The 16403-nt window shown below is 34.0% G+C and overlaps 1 protein-coding gene across 9 annotated transcripts in view; it reads right to left on the minus strand.

Moving 5' to 3' along the window:
• The window catches only part of KDM4C (lysine demethylase 4C), a 279669-nt gene that overhangs the window by 225630 nt on the left and 37636 nt on the right, over window positions 1–16403 (minus strand). For 7 of the 9 annotated variants that reach the window (XR_008233386.1, XR_008233387.1, XM_052776209.1 and 4 more), the window contains 2 exons: window positions 16101–16294; window positions 8874–8923 (listed from right to left, as the gene is read on the minus strand). Coding sequence is in view for 6 of the 9 variants with exons in the window: in XM_052776209.1 (XP_052632169.1) it covers window positions 8874–8923; window positions 16101–16294 (244 nt within the window). In the remaining 3 variants the exon portion in view is untranslated. Of the gene's footprint in view, window positions 1–8873; window positions 8924–12869; window positions 14867–16100; window positions 16295–16403 lie in introns of those variants that run through there. The other 2 variants (XM_052776212.1, XR_008233388.1) reach the window with 2 other exon arrangements.

Raw genomic sequence — 16403 nt, forward strand, 5'->3', positions numbered from 1 at the left:
TAAAAAAGGATTCCCCAAAATTGTTTTCATTTGTGTTATAAACCTAGGTAAAATTCACTTGATAAGAAAATCCAAATATAAAGCCATTTAAAAATAACGACTTTTTTTCTGGGTACAAGGAAAACATATGCAAACCTATTCTGTTATGCAGGGGAAGACCTGAGAAACATGGACAGAAATTAAAGTGAAGCAAACAGTATTAAAAGAAAAAAAAAAAAAGTATATTTTACCAATTATCTTGCATAGCAACTTGATAATGGAGAAGATATAAAGCCAGCTCTTCATGATGAAAAGGTCTCCTTAACGATGGTATTAATACTGACTCAGAAAAAATACTTTTGATTCATTTATGCATAAAATGATATTTTATTCCTGAAGAACACAAAAGATCTTTGAGAGAGATCCAGACTGATGGATTACCTAGGATTACTCAAGGTATAAATGTTTGTCCACAATGAATTTACTAACCAAGAACACCACTCGATTATTCTCCAAACTGAATTGTCTGTTTTGCTGGAAAAGCCTGGTAATTGTAAGAAAGCAGTAAGAAGAGGTCACCCAAGAAAAATACAGAAAAACAATTAAAAAAATGACTAGACAAATGATATAAAAACACTGCTTAGTGGACATAATATTAGCCACAGGACATGTAACTAGTAAAAGGACTTTCTGTCATCTCTTTACTGTGTTTGCACAAGTCGTTGTATCTCTCACGTAAATGTTAGTTCATCATTCACAAAAGCAGTTTCATTCTTGGAACAACATGCTCACTACTCGATTATAAAAAAAAAAGAAAAAAAGAAAAGAATCACTTTCAACCAATTAACCATCTAAATATTTTTAATGACTTGAGAAAAAAAAATGGAATCTCAACAATTTGCCATAACATATAGCCTTCTCTGTAATATCAGATTTAACAACTTCTCTCTGATGAGTCTTATATTTATGTCCATTAACCACCCTACAATTCCGGAACAATTTTAAGATGATCACGTTATAATTGTTACATTCTTTGTACATTTTTTTCTAGCTCACTCCCCAGTCTTGGGAGAACAAATGTTTTCTAATAGCTCAAATATAAGGTTAAGCAGCACTTAAGCAGCAAAGATGTAATGTACACTCGTGCTAATCAGTGTACTAGGAACTCTGCTAAGATGCCCCAAGATCAAATTTTATTCAGATTTATCATTCTTTCTTTTTTCTCCCCACTAACAGGCAAAGAATTCTTTACTCTCTTTTGGAATTGCAAATAATAGTATAAGTCTCAACAAGTAGTACTTGATAGGTACAGTTTTGTCATAAATGTTTGGCTTCACTGACTAAAAGACAGTTAAAAGAAACTATACCACAATTAGTGGCTCCAGCAAATATATTTTAACTGGTTTTGCACAATTAATGTCTATAACATAATGATAAATATCATAACTTGGAGTCTACAACTTATGAGTTTCAAGAAGTCTCAGTCCTGAGCAGCATAATAATAGAAATATACTGGAACACACTGTGAAAAAAGTGGTTGAAAGTGATACTTGAGACTGAGGCAATAACTGGTATGAAAAGTAGCAAAACCCTTAATTCTAAAAAGCAGGGAGAGTTTGACTGAGTTGTTTTCCTAGAGAACACAAATTTTGTACCAAATTCTGCTACTACAATGTGCTTAATTATCTCAATACATGATGATAAAAAGCAAACAATGGGCAGATATCCAAAACTTAAGTTGTACTACTACAGCTCCAAGAGATCAGAAATAGTTGTGACAATTCCAGCCAGAAGGCAAGCCTGTTGCTGAATTCTAAGAAAGTTGCAAACAACACAGAACAGCGGAACACAACCTGTGCAAAATCCATTAAGAGAAATTTACAGGAGAACATTTGCTGCGGTTACAGAGCCCTCACAGTGAAATCAAAGTGCAGCCTACACATTCTGTGCCACTATAAAATATATTTTGATGCTGTCAAAGTCTACACTTACACACAGTCAAATTTTCCAGTCTCATTCACCTGCTTTTCTCAAAAGAACTCTCCTTCAATGAACAAAGGAAGAAGGGAAGGTAGTATTTCCTCATTACAAGACTCTGTTTATCAGAAGGTCTTTTGTTCTGTCCAGGCTAAAGGTAAGGTCACAAAAGCTTTTCTTTCAGGAAAGAAAATCCCTGTGGGAGAATTGGTTGGCAGATGTAAAAAATACCTAATAGCACACTGAATAGAGGACATTGCATTAGAAACATCACAAGACCCTTACAAATACAGTAAATGCAGGCCAATTCAAGACATGCCTGCAACACACCAGAACCATTCTCAAATACCAAGCTGACATTAAAATTACTGATTTACAGGATTACCAGTTAATCCTGGATATTTAGTGAAATCCCACATCCAAAAGAAAATACACTGAAATCTATCTAAAATGTAACTACCATTCAAGTTCTGTAGTACATTCATGCTTTTATGAGACACATGAAATCTTAATTTAATCCATTAACACTAATCCATTAACTCTAAATCAGTTGTACAAAAGCAGGTATTTTATGGGAATTTGCATGCAACTCCAGTTTCTCGGATGGTCTTGAGACATGGCAGACCTCTTCTACACCTCTTCTCAATACTTATATTTAGCCATCTGTGCTCTACTTATCATCTTGAAAATGATTACACAGAACACAAAATGACAATTCAAAGCAGTTACTTCATAGGACCTGATGAGCAATAATCAAAGATCAGAGTAAAACAGAATTAGGTTGTTCATTGATTTACGTCCAGGAGAAAAAGACCATCCAGTTGAAAATTCTCTAGTCCATGATTTAAAGAAACACTGACATTCTCAACCCTAGAGCAGAATTAGAACAGTCTACAGGGTAAGTATGTGATTCAGCACTTGGTGGCCAAACGTTTGGGTATGAGCACATAAACTACAAGTAGAGTACATTTATCCACCAAACTGAAAGTCCCACTCGGGCTTTTTAAAAACCTTATCTAGTTAACACAAGCAACAATAGCAAAAAAACATGCTCTGAGAAGACTCTACATATATATTCCAACAGATTACACAGTCTAATACACAAAGTAACCAATGCTATTTGTACTAACAGAATAAAACTACTTCTTGAGTTACAGTCTCATCACTGGGCTGGTGAAGACACAGCCTTTGTCAACGCTATTCCACCTCAGTAGACAATAACACTTCCATACAAATTCTGGTCTTATGAATCCATGCCCTATATACAAGTCAAAGCCTTCTCACCTTTGCGGGAAGCTGGGAGCAGTGGGCACTAAGCAGATTCCTACCTGTGTCTGAGGAAGACAGGATTTCCACACACAGGACATTGCTACAGAGAGTCTTTAAAGCATAGATGAAATGGTTCAGGGATAACGAACATATTTTAAAACAAGTTCAACTCTATAAATTACTGAGGGACGGTGAGCATTGCTAGCTGGAAGGCTCATTTTTTTTTCACCCTGAGAGTATCATTCCTACACATCACACATGCTTCATATCAGACGACCACATCACATCACAACTATCACCGACACAAACTGAAGTGGATTGGGTTCCATTTCCTGGTTGATTACCATTTTCAAGATACTTGGAATGCTTATCTATGATACTAAGAATCTGTCTATACTGCTTACAATTAAATTGTTCATCTACATCATATGTGGACAAATTACAATACTATTTCCAAAAAAGTAATTCTACAACTCCATTGACTTGCACAGGATGATTGACTATTTATTACCTAGTATGATGAAGCGTATCACAATTTGGCCAATAATAAAGTCATTATTTAAGCACATACACATAAAATCACATTCTTAGGGAACTTTCAAATCAAATTCTGACCAGTCAATGAATGAGGCTAGACTTCCTATCTTTTTCTACACTTCCATACTCAAGTCTTCACCTGAAATTCCACAGTAAAGGTGCTGCATTTCTAGTTTATTAATATTAGTTGAAAATATAACTACAAAACATGAAAATAGAAATCTAAAACTTAGAAGATAAGAAAGATAACACCCTAAATTGCAAATATCCTTAATGTAATTTAACTTTAATGTAATGAAAAGTAATCCAAATTAACATAATTAAGCTCAAAGTTATGGTGATTTTTACTTATGGAGATCTTCATTTAAAGGACTTAGAAGATACAAAATACTAATCATAATTCACTGGTCAGTATTCTTGGAACACAGGTAGAGATGAAAGGACTGAGGACTGAGTCTTCTATTCATTTTATTTTTAGATTTTACTATGGTAGGTATAAACACAAACTTCATATACATTATTTAAATTAATTTGCAGTGATTTCAACTAATTTGACTTAACTTTCTGTATTGCACATAAAAGAAATTAGGAGGATGAGTTTGCATGACAACAATGCTCATAGCAATCTTTTGTATGTTATACAAAACAGAGTGCAAAAGCCACAAAAGAAGCAAGTGCTGTGAAATATGAGTGTTGTTATGCCCTGATGAATATGTTACAGCCTTAAGTTTATTATCTCTTAGATGCGACTTTCCTACCTTGACTCTCATAACTACCAATTGAGACAAAGTTCAATTCTTCAGCTGCTCAAATTTTCAGATTCGAGACCCTTGTAAGTTATGCAAGATCTACATCAAGTTTCATTTCAACAACTATTTATACTTGTTTTCATACATAATAGGTAATGACTTCTGCATTAAATAAATTAATTAATATTATACACCATACAAAGCTTTTTATAACACCTCTACATACCTAAAATAAATTAAACTTTACTTTAGTTTCTTCTTTAACATAATTGAACACCACAGATAGATGTCATCTCCTCTCTAGAAGTTTCTGCAATTAAATGATCTATTAGAAGATCCTGAAAATCCTTCAAACTGTCATTGATTTGCTATTCTGCTTCTATTATTTTCTAACTCATTTTGTGACACAAAAAATCCTTAAGAATACCACGGTATTACAGATTAACATAACAAGTATAAAAATTGCAGTTAACAGCTCACTTGAGATTTTTATTACATTTATGTCTACATAAAATTGAAAAAAACCTACATAAATGAGACAGCAGCTGAAGGGCAAAATCAAACTGTTGTCTTTATTAGATGCAAGTCTAATGTCTTTCAGATAAAGTATCTGTAGGTGCCACAGTCAATCAAGATTTCAATGGAAAGCAAAAATAAAAGCACTCATGCACAAAAGGCATGTGTGGTAATTGTGATGTGCAGATGAGAGAATGGAAAATATTCTAGCCTTCCTTTAATCTTATGTATCAACTGCCACCTTGACTTAGACAACCTGTCACATTTAATGCATTATTTTATTATTTTAATTATTTAGGAGCATTCGGTAATTTGGTAGGCATCTGATCATCAGAGCTAACCTTCTTGAATAAACTACTTTTTTTCTTCAGATGTTGCACTCATGCAAAAATATGATTAAAAATATTTTCAATACACATGTAAGTATGAAGGTCTCATCTACACTATGTTTTATTAATGTTTATTATTAAGTGACTTGCAGCCATGCAGCTTACTTTACATTTTCGTCTTTTTAAGATACCTTACTGTAAAACTCAGACTGTATTTTAGCAGGCAGCAGTTACAAGTAGAAGACCACAAAGGTCTTAACCTCCACAGCATGGAAATAATCAGAAGTGGTAGTTCCCCTTTCCACTCCCCTCCCCCCCCCCCCCCAAAAAAAAGGAATGTGTAAGTCAAACCGAGCATAAAGTCCATCATCTCTATTCTTAAGAACTACAGCATCATCTTCTACACTCCATTCTAAGCCAGTAGCTGGACCAAAAATATCATGAGAACAACTTGCAGAAAAATATCACAGAAGACATTAAAGTCAAATACTAAAAACCCTAGAAATGTCAGAGAGGGCTGTATGTGAAACTAACTCATCTATCTTATATTGCTGTCACAATAAAAATCTCTGTATAAGTATGTAGTTTTTCTACAGAAATCCAGTTTCATTCACTGAATATAATGGAATAAGCAACTATTTGAAATTTTATCTTCACTGTTCAGTATCTGATTCTATGTTTTATTTGCTATCTACTATTCAAAACATGGTTCTGGAATAAAAATAAAGTTTTGGTCATAGACATGATTCATCAAGGAAAGTAGTTTTCCACTCACCACACAGATCTTTATGACTTGTACTACCATATAATTAATAGCAATAGTAGACAACTTACTTCCATGCAGATGTGCCCAGACCAATGCTGAGTGACATGCCTGGGCAACTTCTTTCAATATAGTGATCAGTATGGATGAAGGAACTGGGTTCCTGTTCCCAGCTGTAGAAAAGCACGTACACATGTGCCAATGTACCTGGAGCCAGATCCCTTTCTGTCCTACCTTCTTCCAGCAGTTCTGGACGTAAGAACTGTTACGTTGGGTGAGACTGAAGTCCTAAGTCCCGTTTAGCCTATTGTCCAATTCTGATTCTGGCATTCGGACATTAAGACACTGTTCCCCCAGTATAACCTACTGGCTTCTGACAAACAGTGGTTTTGGAGGTTTCTACTTCTTCCCATGCTTTATGTCCCACTCCTCTTACTGTATTAGGCCACCATTACCAGTAATAAGAGGCCTGAGCACCTTCAGGCTGCAGTTGTCTAACACAATACTTTCTAAAACTATGTAAGTTTACACCAAGTGACTTCAAAAGCTCCCATGTAGCAAAGCATGTATGTATCTCCAAAAGTTACCTACTTCCTGAATTTGTATAGGTTACTCCAGTATCTGGGGAAACCAGGGTATATCAAAGAAAAATCTCAAGATTTTTTTTAGCTTGCAACAAAGAATGCCATGCATCAATGCCACTTAATTCCTCGAAATGATTGAACAAGTGCTGCTGAAACTGCCCATTCTCTTCCCTTACTCTCAAAAAAAAAAAAAAAGTTTTGATAAACACTCATTACAGAACATTTAAACCTGAATAGCTCTAACACACTACAGAGCTATAATCAATCAATATGAAATCTAAAATAAGTGCCAGAGCAGCCATACCACGTCAAACGAAAAGTCTATCTACCCAAACATGTTGTTCCCAGCAAATGTCAAAAGCGCATATACAGAGAAGTGTTTAAATACAGCATGAAATCTTTGCTTCCCCTGAGTAATCTAGTACCAACAAGTTGCTGCTCCAAGACTTCCAGAACGAGATGCAGTTCCTATGCTCCTCTAACAGATTTCTTTGCCAGTGTTGGCCAGTCTTCCCCTGAATCGATGCAGAATTTTCAAATCCACCAGGGACGGTAAGGAGTTCATACTGTGAAAGGAACTATCTCCTTCTGTTTGTTTTGAACCTGCTAAGACTCTTCATTCAAAGTCTCTAGCTATACTGGAAGACCCAGTGAACAATCACTCTTCAGTCACCTTTTCCCTGCCAGTCATCACAGTTCTTTGTCATACTCCCTTCCCCTTATTTGACACTTTCAGATCGAAAAGTTAGAGCTTACTAACAATTATTAAAAAAAAAAAAAAAAAGCAAATTTTTCACCAGTCCTAGCACCCCTCTGAACTTTTTCCAATCTTCTATTCCTTTTACTCCTTGCTCATTTCCTGTAAATCTTAAAAATAATTATTGAATGATCCTATCACAAGTCAGTGTCACTTGCCCAGTCTACAACACGTATCAATTTGTTTACCAGTGAAAAACAAAAGCTTCAACGTACGCATATGAAGAGTTCTATACTTTGCAAGTTGGAAAAAGATTCTGGAAAGCAAAAAAATGAGCGACAACTTTCTCAACTGAAACTATGGGAAAATTTAGGAATAATAAATGTAATTATCCAAGTTGAAATCTGTCTTTCTGAGATGTGTTTTTAAGACTGCAAGTTCACAGGTCTTTACTTTCACATCTGAGTGATACACGCCATCTTACTGTTCTTAGCAATAGTTTAAAAATAGCTCAGAAAAACAGCCATGCACCTATATGCACATAAAACAGATATGAAAAAATGTACAAAAATTTTCAGAATTTGGTCCTGATACATGATATCTAATTATCAATTTTCAGTAGCATTCCTTATATAATATGGTTAATAGCAGGCTATAAAACATGGGCTGCCAGGCCAAGAAACATGCCTAATTATTACCATATTCATAAGTTGCACTCTTAATCTAGAAACAAAAAGAGAGGTGTAGTGTTACTGAAAATTAAACAAATTACTGTGTAAGAAGAATCTTCCTATAGACTAGTGATTTTTACCCCTTAGATCTCAACCTTACAAAAATATCCTCTGCTCCTTCTCAATAGAAGTTCCTCACACCACTGGAGGGCAAAAGCTAGTACATGCTTTGGCTAAAGTGGATTTATATGCCTGCTCACTGGCCACCAGGCTGCCACCTAAAAAGATTTAGCGTCCATACATTTTGTCTGCTTCCTCCTTCTCAGAGGTACTAACCAGGTTTCTGTCCTCTACCCAGCCATTAACTTTTAGGAAACTTCTGGAGACTTGGCTGTCTTCAATATTTCTATCTTTGTATCAAATTTGGCTAAGAAGTTACGATTCAAAAGCTACAGATGAAGAGAAGCTATGACAAGAAAATGCAAGGCAAGAGGAGACGAAAATACTAGCACTGAAAATCTAATGAACAACAAAATACTAAGCCTCATTTTCATAAGTTCCACCAAGCTAAAAATGCCAGTACAAAATAAAGTTCTAAGAGGAAAAAGAAAGATTATTGGTTTCTTACAAATTTCCTCAGAGTACTAGAAAGTGTTCCTTGTTTGCAATCAAACCATAGACAGATAAAAGTCACACAACATTAAGTAATAAAACACAGTAGGTGAGTCAAGGACAGTGTTTTTCACTTTGCTGGAGGTTCGTCCTTCAAACATCTCACGTATGGAAATATTGGAAATATTACCTTGAGCTAATCTTTCAAGCCGTTTCCCATGCTCTGGAGGAACAGCATACCTAAAATTCACATAAAGAAAAGAATGAAATGCTTAAAGACATAATTATTACAAAAGCCATGATTCACATATGATAAATATCTAAAAATACAGAAGTCAAAAAGATTAAAGACTGAAAAATTGTAGAGAAAAAATATACAATTTCTGAGGAATAAATACAGAGGGGTTTTTTTGAAACAAAATTTTTAGCTTAATTCTAGTTTAAACATTTTATGTAGTTCAAGAATGTTATATTCACTATTAAAAATCATGCATACGGACAATATTTGATATGATTACACCACTTCAGTTAAAAAAGACAAATATACTTTCATTTTCCAAATGAAACAAAAACACATAAAATAAGTATTTTATACAGGTTTAATTTCTTTGAATTAGATTGTGCTTCACAAAACACAAGAGTTCAATAGAAGAATATGAGCATTAAACACCTCTATTTTTTCCCATAGCCAATGCTGTAGAATGAAAGGGTTACTTGTGTTTGTAGAGTTAAAAAATTATTTAAGAAATACACTTTCTTTAAGTTAAAGAATTGTACATATCTTGGAATCACTCTGTTCTTACAATAAATTATTTTTTAAAGATTCCATATGCTACCTGCAACAAGTCAGTAACAATATAAAAGAACTGAAATTAACCTCATGTTATTTTTAATGTTTATTGCAGCTAAAAAATTTAAGATTCTTGAAAAGCTGTAATTTCATTCTGCTTTTCTGAACACTTTGTTATTCACATATTTACTGCACTTCGTAGATATAATGTATGTATTAATTAGGCTTTATTATTGACTTTAACTGCTTCAATATGTGATATAATAGGCTTTTGTTTCCATTTAATGTTGCAATAGCATTGGATTGTTTCTTCTCTATAAAAAAAATGGTTCAGAAAAGGAGAAAATGCATATTCAGCTGTACAAGATAGTCCAAATCCACATCTTCAAACTAAGTCAACATACAGCTTTTTTCTTTTACTGCACTGTGAACAGATTTCATTCATCTGCCCTGACAACTCACTCAGAAAAACAAGTGAATGACCCTAGGCCCCTCATATTGCTCAAGAAATAAACATCCCCCTATCTCAAGCTCTTATTTGCACACACAAAATTTTATGCTATTACAACTGAAACTGCTGCACAGAAGCAAGACCCACCACATAAATCAGTGCTCTGATGCCTACCTACAATCCACTCCAAATGGTATTAAACAAAAAGAGACTCAGCTTGACTCTGCTCAGTGTTTGCAGTTTTAATCAGAATTTCACTGTCTTACAAAAATGGATTTTGTTTCTCTCCATTTGTAGAAGTCCATCTTGACTGACAGTTAACATCATCAATAAAATAAATGTAAAGCCTAACATAGAAATTTCCATGTATTCAAAAACATTAGTCAGTATTATCTTTCCTGTGACTTTACAGACCCCACCTCTTCAATGCTGCATTTTACAGATTGCACCTTCCAAATACAACAAGTGGGTTGGATTGTTGTGTCATTTGTATTGCTTTTTGTGCAACAGGGTAATTGGTTATTCAGTACTGTAGAATTTCTTAAGTGTAGGCAGTAGACAAATTTGAAACTGGATTTGAATCCACTTAATTTTAACACATGCATTGTATCATGATGACTATAGATGGAAGGAAAACTGGTGATCCTTGTCAGGTGCTCAGTTAAGTGGTATGTTTACAAGTGGGGTGACTTTTACAACAGTATTATTCAAAGTATGGACAAAAAAACCACATCAAAAACAAGGAATCATTGCTTTACTGTGCAAAAAGTAACCAGGCAAGCAAGATGGTCATCAGACAAGCAGCCTCTTGTTTTCACCCACTTATTCTCATCTCGGTGACAAGAAACAGAATGTGAAACATTGAGTTCCATTCTTCCTAAGCCAGGTACATGCACAGATAATGGATACCCCCCTCAGCTGCAAGCTAATTACATGTGATGCTAAATACTTAATCAAACTACTTCTCTGAAGCCCATGTTATATATTGACAGGGGAACAACAGCTGATGATTTTTCTTGCTAATTAGTACTTTAAAAATTCCAAAGCTGCAAACCCACAAACTTTTGTTACAACTAAACTTACAACAGCAACTTTTTTACAATGAACCCAATTCATTGGTTTCACAGTTGATAACAGAGAATTCGCAGCCTCCACGTTATATCAAAATAATGCTGTCTATCTAATTCCAGACACTGGGCTCAGAATCCCATGTCACTTTCTGTAAGCAACGCTAATTTGCTCTACTATCTATTTAGGTGTTTAATAGTTATTATATATAAACATGATAAATAAATTTTAAAAATATAAACAAACTGAAATCTCATAAACTTAATTTAGGAAGTTAATACATTTGCTGTTTTGAGATCGGAAATTTCAAGGTCTGTTACCACCTAAAAAATTTCCCTACTTAATCTAAATACTTCAAGGAAAAAAAATCATCTTCCAGCGGGAAGGGGGGGGGGTGTTAAAATAAAAAAATATCTCCTTTTCTTTTAATTCCCATGTCTTACTAAGCAAAGTTCTCCCACTTTATGGAGAACATTCTAACTACCAAATGATTGCTCAGTTTCAAGCACAACGATAACCCTTTCAAGACTGCTGACAAACCACTATAGTCTTTGATTATAGCTACTTTTTTACAATTAGAATTCCTATTCTTATTATATTCACTGCTGTAACTACTAATATTCTTATTTCTAACTTTTCTGATCATTTTCAGCAAGAAGTGTGGCTAATCCTCTCCTCTCTTAATTTGAGCATAACTGTCTCTCCACCTCTCATGGACGTTTTATACATTACTCCCATTTTTCACACTAAAAGTTTGCACTTCATTGTAATTTTCTGTATCTGTTATTTTTCCTAGACATAGAACATAACTAGGAAACTTCTTAGTTCTGTCAGTAACTTCTTAGTTCTGTTCTCAGTTCATGTCAGTTCTGTCAATGGTATACATAACTTGTGCAAAGGTAGCAAGACTCTTCCACTCATGCTGAGCTCTGCATCACCCAGCCAAATTTTGACCAGTCTTTGTCAACTGCTGATCACACTGAAAGTCCTATTAATGCTACCCCAGAAGACCCTGTCAGGGCCTAGCTGAGTCTCTTTTAACCCATTTACTTTATTGCCATATTTGTTCTTAAATCATACAATGTTAGCGTCAGTCCGAGTATGCTTTCCCTTCTTCATCTTTTTTGTCTGTAAATTTTGTCTAAAACTAATATTAAAACACCACCCATTTTTATCCCACCGTACTCATAACCCTATTACTATTGCCTATGCTACTGGGATTCTCTGAAAACCTTCACATGAAATCATGTTTTAAAGAATTCCACAACCCCCACTGTGTAACTATCTTTCCTCATTTTTCCACTTCATAAAGGAAGATGAACAGGTATTGGTACACATTCTACACCAGCAAATCCATAAAATAAGGTTCTAGCCATGGCAATCAAGAGGTAAGAGTAAAGTTGCCCATGGCAAAAATTTCAGGCAATCTGGAGATCAGATTTGCACTGAACTCCTGAAAAAGAATTCCTGAACCTAAATCACCTGTTTTGTTTTGAATTTCACCATAGATGCATTTCACTCTACTCCTCTTACAACCTAAATAAACTGCCAGGTCCAATCTCACCCTCCTGATCTATTTAATTTTGGCTGTCTAAGCGTTCTCTCTCCAACAGTCTGGTCTCTTTTTCTTGACATTATCACAAAGACAGAATCACCTTCTCTTTCTGTAGTATATATTCCTCTTTATTTTATGACTGACCAACCTGGCAAGGCATTTTATGATTTATAAAACACATTACTAAACAGGAAGGTTTTTTAACTTAATGTATTCTTTGTCACTTCCAGTCTTCAGAAGAGCTAGGAAGTGAAGACCAGATGGAATATCAGTTTGTGATGTTTTCTGTGACATGTAAATTATGTTTGTATTATACTGGAAGATTACACTGTGTCCCTTTCAACAGAAAGTAAAAACTCCAATTCTTTATACAGAAAAGAATTCAGACCTCCACCATCAGATATAAAAGGTGAGCAAACTGAGCACAATTTTTAAAAAATATTACTTTCTAAAGTAAAATATTAAATATATTCTCCACATATCTTAACTCCTTTTCTCTAAAATTATAAAATAAGAATAAATTAGTCCAATTATTATTATATTTGAAATATCCATAATGACATGAAAATGATCACTTTGGGCCTGTTTAATAAACAATTTCACATATTCATTATTAATATTCTTCAAAAAGATTTACATCATCTTAACACTTAAAAAAATTCCTATCAACACCACTGGTTTTCATGAGTCAGGTAAACAGCACAAAGAGTAAGCACTGCTTTCAGATACTTAATAAACCCAGAATTATTTTCCAAAATATTAAATATCTTATTCACATCTTTTATTTGTAAATTTATATTGTAAATTGAAGCATTATCTATATTTTACCCATGGATCTAATACAAATACTAAAAGTCTAACATCTGTACTATTAACAAAAACCTGGTTTATGCTAGGCATTAACTTCCAACAGCAGTTCAATACTTTAACAACATGACAAAATTCCTCAAATTATTACACAAAACAAAAATAAATTCTCTTTAGTCAGGGCCTATACCCCTGAAATAATAATTACAATAGAAGAAAATATTTAACTACAAATGGCAGAGGGAATAAATTTTTAATACTAATAAGCAGTTCACAGATACCATTATCAAACATACCAAGAACAAACCGAATTAATAAATTAAGCAAATCATCAATCACATCAATGGTTCTTCTTGGCAATAAGACTTTTTTTTCTAAGAAACTGTGATGTAAAATGAGGTACCATCTCCAAGATTTCTCTCCAATAAGAATAAAATGCAAAGGAAAAGTTGCAGTAAAGATTCTGCCTCATAGCAAGTAATTTTAATAGACTCTATTCCCCTTTCCAGCAAATCTTTCCTCTTCATATTGCACTCTCTTCTCCCCTCATATTGTTCTGCTTCAGAGTTAAGTTTTCTTAATTCCTTTTTCTCCTTCAAATTATTTCCACTCTTTAGCATTTTTTTGCAAGCAAAAAATCATCTATAAAGCAAACACATGTATTACACAAATATATACATACATAAACACACAAACAGCCATAGTCCTCATTTTGCAAATAGCTATCAGACACTCTTCCTGACTTTCATATGAGGCAGTCAACGGAGGAATCAGTATACATAATATAAAACTGTAAACTTCTTTGCATGCCTCTTGGAAGTGAAACTGCACAGAGTGTAATAAGAAATGGAGGTTAATCTATGCCTAAACACTGGAGAAAGTTTCAAATTCCATAAAGACTGTCACAGCAGTCAGATTTAACTGCTGCCTACAAGTTCTTATCACGCCTCTCAGGTGGAAGTGGTTGTCTTCTTACAATTCAGACAAAATATGCTGCCTATAGTGCTTCTTAATAAAGTATTTTTCAGTTCTCCATAAGACCACTGTGGCTGTCTTGAAGAACTACATGTGTACCCAGTAAAATTAAAAAACATGTATTACTACTGTACATGCCAAGGTATTTGATTTCACTCAGGAAGCACTTGTCAACAGTTTAAATTTTTTAAGAGCAGACAAGATCTTTACTATCTGTATGCTAAGATTCAACTCATCCTCCACTTTTTTGAAGAAAATATTATACTAATATTACATTAACACGAGATACATTTTACGGACATAGGAACAGCATTAGCATAAATTATTGCAGCATTCCTCCAGTAAAAGCACATGTGTAACAACAAATAAATCTTCAACTGTCTTTCATTCAACGTTTTTTTGGCACTGCATTTCTTAACAATATGGGCCAATGTGGTCCAGAAAATGAAGTCGTATCCACGGCTATTTCTTCAAAAGATGAAGTGGTCAGTGTTTAATGATTTTGTTCATTCAGAAGTGTAAACAAGTATCTGTAAACTAGAAAAGTATTTATCATATTATCAACTCATACCTTCTTCAAAATACTTAAAGAAAAAAAGTTTTCTTAGCTTCCCTAAGGACTTCAGGATCTAAGTAGATGTCTCTGCTACTTGGAATTTTACAATATGCAGCGACTTTTTTCTTTAAATAGCACTTTTAAAATTCCTAAGAATCCAAAATAATTTTTATGCAATCATTGTTTTATTTAAATTTGTCCTATCATCTTAGAACATTTTGGAATTACCTATCTTTACATCCATTTTTAACAAAGATATCCTTCTTACGGCTGAGACGACTTTCTTATTATGTCTAATTCTATCAAAGCAGCAATTTCAAAAATATATAATTATTCAATTCAAAACATAGACTTGCATTACTACAACAGGTGGTGTTTATCTTCTCTGTCTAAATGCAAGCGATCCATTATACAAGAAAAGCAGGTAAACATAAGGCAATGACCTAAGAACCAGCAGCTGACCAATTTACCACCTTCTTAGTTGAAATATCTGATGTTGCACAGGTCTTCGTCTTTTGTATGGGTATAAAAATAACCAATAATGTTTTATGGAATTACCAGCTACAGAATATTCCATCTAAGGCTGGATGACTAGAAACTGCCAGAAACCAAACTAAGCAAATCTATATGTACAACATTAAAACTACTTGTCTCTATATTAAGGCTGTTCAATCAAAAATCTAAGATTATTGAGAAAGGATAGCAGAAGCTTCATATTTAGGAAGTACCTTTAACACTTAATCTTATCTCCTACTGGGCCTACTGAGTTAACATTAGAGAATATGACTCTGATTCAAAAAAGCAATTAAATGCACATTTAATACAAAACATGTTAGGCAGTTCCAAAGGACAACTGAACCAAAGAAACTGATTTGAAAGAGGCCTTACAGAAGCTCCCTCAAATAGTCTTGGGGTTCCCAACTCATTAAACTTCTCATATTGAATCATTACAATCTTCTTCTGTTGAACTCAAATAAGCCTGATGTACTTATTAGTCTTTTCCTTTAAAATAAAAGGATTCATTACTGAGATGTTCTTTACATCACAAATCTCACATATTTCACAGCATTCTCAGCTTAAAAAAAACCACAAAACTACCAGTATAGCTTTTCAGTAAAGCTTATCACTGTGAAGCAAACATACCCCATCTGTGTGGTTTAGTCAGCTGAAACAAACAGATAAATGAAATAATCTTTCATAAAAATTTAAACTTGCCATGACTTCGGCTCCCCAAAATGGAGATAATTAATACTGTAGAGATCCATGTCTTCAGTGTGCCATGCAAATGTTGTTTTCCACATGCCAAAATATAGATATGGTGTATTTACACCCTCAATAGAAATTCCACACTCTTCTCCTACAACATCTAATATTGTATTAAGATGGGCAATATTCCATTCCTCGATACCCTAAAAAAGATACATAATAAATGTATTAGAAGATTTATAAAGTAATGCAATTTTATATAATACTCTCAGTCAAAAGATACACACCTGACCTAGCCCTTCAAAAGGCTGT

Source organism: Harpia harpyja, chromosome Z, assembly GCF_026419915.1.
Source record: "Harpia harpyja isolate bHarHar1 chromosome Z, bHarHar1 primary haplotype, whole genome shotgun sequence".
Lineage (NCBI taxonomy): Eukaryota > Metazoa > Chordata > Aves > Accipitriformes > Accipitridae > Harpia > Harpia harpyja.